Raw genomic sequence first — 10,729 nt, forward strand, 5'->3', positions numbered from 1 at the left:
AGAGGAAGCGAGGGAGGACAATCGGACCTAAAAGGCTAGGGCAGACCTCGGGATGGAGCGGGGGTCGCGCGCCTCGGGCTGGAGCTCCCGGGACCCGCTGGCGGCTGCCCACCGAGTTGTGCGCCTGGGAGGTGCTTCCAGCCGCTCTCCGGCCGCGGGATTCTCTGTTGCGCAGCGGGGCCTGGGACTCGGGACTCGGCTGCCCGCTGCCTCGCTGCTCCTCCATGGCCCGGCGTCCCGCCTGGGAGCAACCCGCCCGCTTCGCTAACCCTTATCCTCCGCCTGGTCTCGAGCCGCCTTCCCTAGGACCTCGGAGCCCTGTGCCCGTCGGCAGCGGCTGCTCCGATCTCGGTTGGTCCCCGGACCGGGTTCCGGGAGCGGGAGCCCGAGCCCGGACGCGGCCCCGGGCGCGCACAGACGCGAAGCGGCCCAGCCTGGGCGCCTCTGGCGAGGGCTCCTGGCTCCCTGCACAAACCCGTCGGACTGGCTGAGCCACTCCCGCCGACACCCCCTAGATGACAGGGCTAGCTCTCCCCGCGCGTCGCCACTGCTAGTCTGCCCGCCTGGTTGTCGGAACAAGCGGCACCTCGCCTCTTGCGTGTCCCTGCAGAGCCTCAGCCAAATCAGACAACTCCAAGCCCGCTCGGAAACCCGAAATCCCTGCTCCAGCGCTGGCTATCCCGCCGCTACCAAACGTGTTGAAATTGCCCAGACTTTTTTTTTTTTCTTCTCTCCCACCCCAATCCCACCACACCTCTCTCCCACCCTTCTCTCGTGCACCTCCAGAGTCCCTCTGGGGGGTTCAAGTTCATCTCGCTCCCTATTCTCGAGATCCCTTTGGTGTGTACAGCTACACAATGGTTCTTAACACTCCCATTCTGGGCGCTTTTACCCCGAACTGACTTCTGGGTTCCAAGAAAGTGAAAAAGCATCAGTCTGGGAAGGGAGCCCCGACCCCTAAGGGGGAAAAAAAAACTGCTCTTGAAGAGTCACAGTAGAACCTAGGCCTGCCGGCAAAAGTCACCTTAGCCTAGAAAACAAAGCTGCCTGATCCAACGTGGGGTTCCTGGGCCCCTCCCGGCACACCACAGGAGCCCCCAGAGAATGTTTGTCTGTGGGGATGTCTGTCACCTGGTGTCCCATCCGCCAGGTTGGGAATGGAGAGGAGTACAGGGAGAGCGGGAAAGGAGAAAGACGTAAAAAGCACTTTATTTTAAAAGCAAAGGGGGAGGGGAGGGAGCGAGTGACACTTCCTTCGCGTAAACCCAGTTTCTGATTTCAAGTGAAGACAGAATTTCTGCCTCTGCGCGCCCGCGAGCAGACGTTTCAGCCGGAATCCCCAGCTCCGAATGCCAAAAGAAAAAAAGAAATAAAGCAAAAGAACAGCGGAAAGTCAAGGCTACTACAGATTTGGATAATCACGGGCTTCCCACCCCTCCGTCACACCACGCACTCATCAGCTCCTTTCAGTGGGGTTTGTAAAAAAACAAAAACAAAAACAAAACACAAGGCTGAGGTCACCCTCTCTCCTCGCACAAGCCGTTGGTTTTTTTTCCATGCCTCCCTGGCTATCCCAAAAGTTATGCTCTGAGGCCCTGGGTTTTAAAATGGATTCCCAAGGGAGAATCCTCTGTGATCCCGGCAGACTATCGGCAACTGAAGACGATCGGTATTCGCCCTAGGATTTCAGGGTCCCGCCGCTAAGTACTGGCAGGTAAAGGGGGGATCCCCCCCTCTCCGGACTCCCAGAGGCTGGTAAAGCACCCGCACCCAACCACCACCGTGGGGTGTGTCCACCCCAAAGCTCGGCGGGAGAAATTGCTTAGAACTTCAAGGACCATAGAAGCTAAAGAGTGACACCAAGGGCTTGACGTGAGGGCTCCCAAGCCGAACCCGCCTTACAGGTCAGGGCGAAGTGTGTGGGCCCTGCTCCAAATGCAAGAAGGGAATGTCTTTAGGAAGAAAGGAAAGAATGAATGGGAAAAAAGGGGTACTAATGTCAGAGAGGGAGTGAAAGGGAGAACATGCTTTTATTTTTCTTCCTGTTACTGTAGGCACCCCCAGGATCTTGCTCAAAACACACCAGAGTGCACAGGCACGTGCCCAGTTGCCAGCTTTTTTTTTTTAACCCAAGCTAAGCTCCTCTCTTCCTTACATTCTCAGGCAGAACCAAAAGTAAGCAGAAAAAAAAAAGGGGGGGAGAAAGTGGGACACGGGCTTCGAAAGACAAAAGTGAAAGAAGCGAGATCCGTGTCCACCATCTCCAGCGTCTTCCCCCGTGCTATTCCGGCGAACTGAAGGGCTGGGAGCTGCGCGGGTGTTAAGTTTGTCCCACTCGCATTTCGCAGCCAGCTGCGTGGAGAGGAGGAGGAGGAGGAGAGGGAGGGTCGATCTCCAAGCCTGTGGCCGCAAGATGACTGAGCCGGCGCCGCGCTTACCTCGCAGTCTTCGTACTTGATATTATCCGTCAGTTTCCAAAGCATTTTCATGGATCGGCGTGATCGGATTTGCCCCCTCTGCGCCTCGCACCCCAGCGGAGCTACTCTCTGGGTTAGCGCAAAGTGCGGGCTGCGGGCGGTGAGCAAAAGAGGAGGAGGAGGAGGGGGAGGAGGAGAGGAGGGCGAGGAGGAGGAGAAGGGTAGGAAAGGGGGAGGAGGAGGAGGAGGTGGAGGTAGAGGAGGAGGAGGGCCAGGAGGAGAAGGGCGAGGAGGGAGGAGGAGAGAAGGGTTAGAGCGCTCCCGTGTGCGCTCAGAGATCTCCCTCTAATGGTAGAAACTTTTCCCTTTCTCTGCTCCTCTTGAACAGTCTAATCGCCTCATTAGCATATCAACAATAGTCCAATTGCTCGCCAGGACCACAATCTGCCGCCGGCCGCTCCGACCCAGGTATAAAGGCCTCTTCTTGCTGCGAACTTGCTCCCAGAGCACACACACGCCTGCTTGCCAGCCTGCAAACCCAACAACTCTGCGTAGAGCTCCAGCCCTGTTCCAGCGGCCCCTATCCCCAACTTCATCCCTTTCCCCTTTGCCTGTCTTCGGGTCCTGCTAGCCAAAGATGCTTTGGATAAAGCTCTGTACTACGCAGGGTACCAGCGGCGGCGCCTGGGGACCAACTTTTAGCACCCCACCTCCCACTCTTACTACAATCGCCACTATCTGCCTTTCGTCCCCGTCCGATTTTATTAGAAATCATTATCCCTTTCGCAATGAACCGTAACCACCAAACCAGGACCAGCAAAGTCGCTCCAGGATTTTTGCCCAACTGGAGATCACCTCCGCTCACGGCTGTTACCCACCTCGGGCTGCAGCACCCTGGGAGTTTTATTAGCTTTGCGCTCCCCCCATCCCCCCAGGTTGGAGATTCTGCCAACCCGCTCCGGTGGCTCGGTTGGGGTTTGTGATCTCGTAATTGCTACGTGTAAAATAAAAGTTGTACCCTGAAGAGGTTACTCGACAGATCAGGAGGTTAAATGATTTTCCTCCCGTTTGTATGAAGCTGAAGCGAGCTGACTTACTCATCGGGGCGTTTGGACTGTAAGGTTTCCCAGGTGCACCGTGGACAACAACACAGAATTAGGATGCTAATGCACAGCCCCTTCTGGAGTGAGCCATAAGCTCCTGCCACTCTCCAAGCGGTGTCCTACACGCATCCAAATAAAACATTGGGAACCAACTCTTCCTGTGCTAATCGGCTCCAGTTTTCCCAAGATTCTCCGTTTTAATTAAAGAAGGACGCGATCCTTCATGATTTGATGTTACTAACGCCGGCGTTTTGGAGGCGCAATGGCCGGCTGGTGAAGAACCTGAAGGCGGGAGACACCCCTTCCCCAAGTTGACCACTCCTAGCTTTTCCAACACCACCCAGGGTATTACTCACTCCGCCGGGACCCTTCCTCCCTTACAGCAATTATTTTAAAGTAAAGGGGACAAAACTAAAGACTTTAATGTGACACTTTGATATAGAGGGATTTCTCAGGCTGAGTTTTCCCACTAGCACTTAAAAAATATTTTTATCTGTCTTTCTCCTGCTAATTGTGGCAAACTGCTTAAGGACGGCAGATCTCCTCAGAGACCTTTGGTTCATCTGGTTCTTTTTTCTTTGGTTTTTCTTCCTTCTTTCCTTTTCTTTGATTCTTCCCCCCCCCCGCCACGCCCCATATTTCCAGTCCTCCCCGATTTCCATAGTGAATAGTGAATCCTTCATAGGGAGGAAAACAAGTGTTCGCTAACAGGTGGGAAAAAAGCAAGAGAAGAGGAGAGCCCCAGTCGCCACTCAAAACTGAAGAGGTGCAATTCTTCTTCCCCCAAGACCTTACCTAACTAAGCTAGAGTCTCTTCCCCAGAAGCCAGAGACATGGCCAGAGCTGACAAGTGAATTCCAAAGTCCCACGGCCGTGGGTACCCCCTAGAGATGCCTTTCCATATTTAAGTAGCCCTTTGGCTGACAGGTGTAGAAGCTTGGCACCCCACTCTGCCCAGAAAAATGGTCAATTTCTAAGCAAGGCTCCCCAAGGTTTTCCCCAAGCTCAACTGAACTGTAAAATGGCTTAAAACCTGGAGCTCGGCCTCTGGGAGGGGCCAGCACCTCCACTTTTCCCAGAAGCAGCCACAGTCCGGTGCCCTATGACCTGTGGGCCGGCTCCAAGACCTGCAAGCAGGGGTTTTTACATCCTGCGGGCTCGACAGGGTGCTTGCGGGAACCCTGTAAGTTTCGCTTTCTTTTACTTCAGTTGTGACCTAGAGAAAGGCGCTTAAGGGGTTATTTGCTCTCTACCCTGACACACACCCCCATCGCCTCCCCTGTCCCTGGAGCTCAGAGCCCGGAGGATCTCTGGCTCCAAATCAGCTAAAGGCTTCTAAACTGGCGTTGTACTCCCGCCAAGGGCACCATTGACGTGTAGATTGGGCCTGCCAGCTCGGGGCGGCCAAAGCCGCCGCCCCGCAGTGTGGGCGCGGATGAAAGGCTGAGGAGAGAGGTCGGGTAGCCCCTGAGCTTGGAAACTCACGCTTGCATGAGCTTCATTACCACAACTCATCTCTTGTGTCTGTTCTGCAGCTGGGCAGGGGCCGTGGCTCCCTTGGATAGCAGCCTAGAGTTAGAGCTGAGGATGTAGGCCTGACCTGGGGGAATGAACTATACCGAGGCAGGGACATCAGGAGAAACAAAGAAACATGGGTCAGAATAATCTTCAGTTCTCTGATTGTCAACATCTACCGAGATGAGGGATGTTCACGTGGCCAAGCCTGGTAGATCTGTTCCCATAGGTCTCAAAACCACTGGCCCTCAGCCCCAGATTCAGGCCTACAGCCACTTGCCAAACTGTAGGCTCTCCGCAGCAGGCCCTGGGCTCCACCGTGCCACTTTTCTTTGGTAACCTCTGGCTTTCAAAACCTAGCACGACTCCCTGAAGGCCTGGTCCCAACCATAGCCCACTCTGGGCAGTGGACACCTTCTCACCTCCTGTAGATTTCTTCAGAATCTAGCTCCAACAGCCCCAAGCTTCGGCACCCAGAAAGAGTTAGGTACAGACGGTATGGTGTGAGAAGGGAGTAGGCTCTAACGTTTGTGTTTGGTGTGAAACTTTCATCCTTAAGCAAAGTCATCTAAGTTTGACAAAGGAATATTATTTAATAGGTTTAACTAGAGAGTGTATAAAAGTATTCACTCAACTAATAAAAGTAATAAATATAAGGGGGAAACAAACAGCCAAATGCCTCCCTTTCTCCAATTCCAGACAATGTAATGAAGATGACACCTCTCAGAACTATAAGGCTGAGCTCTCAGGCCAAAGGCAGAAAGAAAGCTCCACTCCAGCGCCTTGCCCTGGAAGGAGCAAAGCTTCCAGCTCTGTGTTTTGTTTTTGTTTTTGTTTTCCCTTTGGGAAGGTCGAAGCCCTTGGTTCAAATTGCCCTTTAGGCTTGTGGCTTAGAGAACGTCTCTCTAACCAGGCCTTTGGTTGGCTCGGGCAAAAAACAGGGCCCCGCGGTTCCTATTATGAAATCCTCGACTGGGGATTGGCGGCATGCTACTTCAACCTAGCTAGAGCCGCCCTTGTTTCCCTGTCAGGAAATGTGTTCCCAGGGTGGGTGCAGGGGTCTGTGGCTCGGGAAAGGCCAGACCCGGCGCCTACTCCGCTTTGAAGAGTCCACGACCTAGCAGGGTCACCTTTGGCAGGTTCTAAAACCGAAAATTCGCTGGCTTTACTCATCGCCGCAATTCTGGAGACCAACAACGGAAATCTACCCTAGGAAGCCGACTGAGAGAACAGCTAAACTTAAGGCAAACTTTAAAAAGTGTCTCTCCGAGAGAGAGAGAGAGAGAGAGAGAGAGAGAGAGAGAGAGAGAGAGAGAGAGAGAGCTAGCTCTCCCGGCTATCTCTGGCCATCAGGGCGTCTTTTTATTTCACCCTCCAAGGTCCCCAAAACGCAGGATACCAACCGGTCAGGTGCGCCAGGTCTAGGGGCGAAGCAGAAGGCAGAGCCATCGGGGGAACCTACACCTCCAGCCCGGCGTCCCTCCCCACTTCTTAATTAGTCATCCACCCAAGTTTCTGCTGGGATGGGGGTGGGAAAATGGCTGGAGATCAAACCACGAGTGACCCCAGGGGCCACCTGTGGAACCTGAGCCGGACTTTTCCCGGATTCTGGCCCCGAGGGACGCGCTCTTGGCCCCCAGCTCCGAGGCTGTTGCCTGCGCTGGTTTGTCCAGTCTTCTCTCTCCTGGGAGCACTCTTTGGGCGCTGCCAGGCGTGCCTCACCGAGGACTCCCCTGCCCTGGGCCACGGCACTTCTCCGCCTCCCCACTCCCGGCCCCCTCCTCCGCTCCACCCCCGCCCACCTCAGCCCCAGCCAAGGCAAACCCCCGTACCTGCCAGTCCCCCATTTTGGCAAGTATGGACATCGCGGCTCGGCGCTCCTGGCGACGGGTCCCCGCCGGGCATGGGCTGGAGGGCTCAGCCGGGCCGGCTCCCTGGAATCGCTTAGACAAATCCTTTTTATTTATTTATTTATTTTTTTTTAACCTGCTCACTAACATCTCACCTGGTCATAAAGAGCTAGGTTGCTACCTGCCGACGCATGCGCGTTGGCCTAAGGAATTCACTCTGCCAGCTCCAGTCCCAGCACCTCTCTGAGCTGACCTGGGAAGTGATGGATTTATAGCCACGGCAATCTCACCATCAGCTCCAGCTTTTCCCAACAGCCCTAACCCGCTTTCCCGGTCAGTCCCTGGCCAGTGAACCGAAGCCAGGGACTGGCTGCTGAAGGTTGCTGAGTCCCACGCGGGTGTGAGCGTTTGTTTGAGCACTCGTGTAGTGGGGACGTCGGCAAGCTCATTCCACCCTTTCTCTCGCCCCCGAAACTTTTGCGTTAGAGGTGGGGGAGGGGCTGGGGGCTGGGCCAGACCTGGAGAAAGGGCCCGTGGAGAGTCTGGGCGCACCTGGACGCAAACGGTGGGACAGGGTCCCCGCCCCCTCCTCCACACCCGCCCACGATCTTCAAGGCGCTGCCAGCCTTAGCGGATCTGACTGCCACCCCCGGGGCGGCCTCAGCGGTGGATTCCAGATCAAGTGTTGCTCAATAGGTGAAGATATTCGCAATTCTGCTTCACTTCTGTCTCCTATGAGATTTAGTCTCCTCCCATGGGCAAAGGGTTGGGAAGGGGGAGGGCTACAAACACACATGCCTTTCACTTTGGAATATTTAACACTTAAGTATAATAAAGCCCAGCAACTCAGGTTCACGGTTCCCTGCCCACCCCCCGCCCCCAAACCCCTATGACTTTCAGGCTCTTTATCTTTTTCATTAAAAACTTTTAAAAGCGAGAACAGGGCGTTGGTGGCTCTGGGATAGGCAGCTGAGGTTTGGGGTTAGGGTTTGCTTTCCCATGACAGATAAAATCGTTCAGGTGACTTCACTGCTGTTTCTAATTAGAGGGGAGTTTAAAAGAAGCCACAGGATTTGGGGCTCCCATCTTGCTCGCTCATCTCTGTCAGCAATCACACCTGGGCAGGAGCAGAGGCGAGAGGAGATTCGCCCGGGGGGTGGGCGTCCTGCTCTCACAGTTGCGGCAGCCCCTTTCTCGGGGACCATGAGGTTTCGAGTTGTACAGAGCGCAAGCCTGGAGCACCCAGGACAGCCTCAATCATTCTCCTGGAGCTACTATCGCGGGGACTTGGGAAGGAACAAAGAACCGGTCTCCAATCATTTCTCTGACATGTCAGCAAATATATGTAAAAGGTCAGCTGTGAATGGCAGAGTGGAGAAGACGTCTCCACCCCAAAACTCCTCCTTCCTACTCTGGCGGGGAGGCTGGCCTAGATGGTGCGCCCCACTTGAGTGCCGAGGGGAGGAGTGTTGGTGTCTCTCTTTGGAGTCCCTTCAGAGTTTTAATCGTCCCTTAATCTGCTGGCCTTTCATCTCTGGGCCGATTTTCTACTTGATTGGAAACTTTCTTGGACCTGTCTTAAAACCTTGCTCAACAAGTTTGGAGTTTGTTTGTAGGTGGAGTTTTGGGGGGTTGTATTCCCTTTATTTTGTTTTAATGACAACGAATAGTCAAATGGTGTTTTAAACTCATGAATGTCTACACTGAACCCTCCCTGATTTTTGTTTTTGGTTTTGTTTTTTGGTTTGTTTTTGTTTTGTTTTTTCTAAATAGACTGTTGAAAACAAACTTGTGAAACCTATTTCTTATTGTAGCCCAAGCCTCAGGTGGGCGCAGGGTTTGAAGCTCTCTATGGTTTCCTGTGCTTGCTTGCTTGCTTGCTTGCTTGCTTGCTTGCTTGCAAGTGTGCGATGGTTACAGGTCCCGTTTGCCCTGCTTTTCCCTAGGATCCATAGAACACCCCCTTTATTAGGCCTGGCCCGGTCCTGAAAGACCTAACAGACAAGTGCCAGGCTGGGGTGGGGCTTAAGGAGAGCCATCTCCACCCTGGGTGTTCTTTGTTGGCAGGGCAAGGTGATGCATGCCAGAAGAGGCAAGCAAGACCATGGTGGTGGTAGTGGTGGTGCTGTGTGCAAAGTCAATCGCTGCTCAGAGCAGAGAGAAAAACTGGAAATCAAAGAGCCTGGACCTTGGGAAGGCGAGCCTTGAGGATCTCTCATTAGACGCTGGAGGGTGGAAGGAAGAAGAGTGGAAAAGAGAAAAAAAGATCTAGAAGTAGAGTTTCTAGCTGAAACCTTAAAGTCCACATCGGTTCTGTGCATTTCATTGGTTGATTCAGTGGTCTTAGCCAAGATTCTGGATTTACTTGAAACTCAGTGTGCTCATTTTAAAATGGGTGACTGGTAAGAACTCAGGAGGGGGACATGAGCAAATCCCTTTAGCAGGTGAGGTGACTACCAGAGCGTGACCATATGAGCACCCCAAAGGCTCCAGTCCTCCCATTCCAAAGACACTTTGCATCTACAGTACTCAAAACCAGTTCAAGTCAAGATGAGACCAGTTCCATTTTCCTCACTGCAGACCCCTGCCCCCAAGGCTGGAATATTTGTGTAAGGTCTCTCCCAAGGTTACCTCCTCAAAGCTGGGTCCACCTAAATTCCAGTTCCCCAGACACCAGCTTCCATATCTACACCTCATCTCATCTGTCTTCTATGGAGCAGAAGCACTCAGACGCCCCGCAGTGCCCAGGACAAGATGGAAGGACAAACCTGAACCTCCTTCCTGCTTCATGCCGCACCAGGCTTAAGACTCTTCCTAGAGAGGCAGCGATGCTGGCTCTGCATCTAACCTGCCCTTAAGACTTAGCCCCGGATCACAGACTTTCTGTGTCCTTCCAGAACTCGCTCTCTGGGAAAGAGGAGATCAGATGATAGATGGCACACAACTTCAGCTGCAGGTAAAGCTGAGTTGGGTCTCTGCCAGGCCCGAGTATCAAATGCACAAGAATCCATTCCTGACCCGAAGCTCTACTTTAGCACCACCAGCCCCCAAACCGCAAAAGGAATATGCTGTTAAAATTAAGTCTCTGCACTTCATTTTCATTCACCTCAGGGCCACCACAACTCCTTGTCATTTCTCCTTTGCCGATCTGATGAGGAACTTCCAGCGCTGGACCCCAATGTCCCTTAAAAGTACTTCAGAATCTGGATCGGAGACTAAACAGTGGGTAACTCTAAAGCCACCTGTGGGGTGACTTGTGTATGGTTCACTTTCCCCCTTAGCTGAATAAATAAGCACCGCCTTCTTTCACTGCTTATCTTCCTGGCTTCCCTTGGGCCAGAGAAAACTCAACTTAACTTTGAATAGTAAACTAGCTCTTAGGGTCTGAGCCAGGAGGGAGATGGAAAAGAAAGAAGTGGCATTTTTCCCACTGTACCTGAGGCCTTCCTTGGAAACGATGTCTCCAGGGCCCCAAAACCCTCTGGACTCTCCCGTGGGATTAAAGCAAAAAAAAAGAGGATTACCAGGAAACCACAAGAGAAGGAAGCTACCTCCCTCTGCAAAGGTGCTGAATTAAGGACCTGAGACCTTGGAGTATAACCGGGCTGCTCCACATTATCACTTCTTGGTGTCAGTAGAAAGAGCCATGCTGGGCAAAAAGCCCTAGGTGTGTACTAGAAAGAAAGGCCCAGTGGCTGAGGATGTGCCTTGAAGGCTAGAGGAACCGCCACCCCTGGGTGCAGACCTTTCACGCCTGGCCTCCGGGCCCTCTCTGCCCTGGGCGACAGGTGCAGCGGTTGACTCGCCCGCCCGCCTGCCGTGCCAGGGCTGCTGGTGCACTGGT

At 53.5% G+C, this 10,729-nt stretch overlaps 1 protein-coding gene and 1 long non-coding RNA gene across 5 annotated transcripts in view; one reads left to right on the forward strand and one right to left on the reverse strand.

The window, feature by feature from the left end:
• Positions 1-7,523, reverse strand: part of Tfap2a (transcription factor AP-2 alpha) — a 23,481-nt gene extending 15,958 nt beyond the window's left edge. The window contains exon 1 of one of the 4 annotated variants that reach the window (XM_031358518.1): positions 6,868-7,523. In XM_031358518.1, coding sequence (XP_031214378.1) covers positions 6,868-6,900 — 33 coding nt within the window. In that variant the 5' untranslated portion in view covers positions 6,901-7,523. Of the gene's footprint in view, positions 1-46; positions 457-2,438; positions 2,742-6,867 lie in introns of those variants that run through there. The other 3 variants (XM_031358517.1, XM_031358514.1, XM_031358516.1) reach the window with 3 other exon arrangements.
• On the forward strand, positions 2,164-4,065 carry LOC116081826. The gene is made up of 2 exons (XR_004115023.1): positions 2,164-2,550; positions 2,806-4,065. It is a non-coding gene; the product is annotated as an uncharacterized LOC116081826 (long non-coding RNA).
• Positions 7,524-10,729: the final 3,206 nt, after the last annotated feature.

This window comes from Mastomys coucha, unplaced genomic scaffold (genome assembly GCF_008632895.1).
Source record: "Mastomys coucha isolate ucsf_1 unplaced genomic scaffold, UCSF_Mcou_1 pScaffold7, whole genome shotgun sequence".
NCBI lineage: Eukaryota > Metazoa > Chordata > Mammalia > Rodentia > Muridae > Mastomys > Mastomys coucha.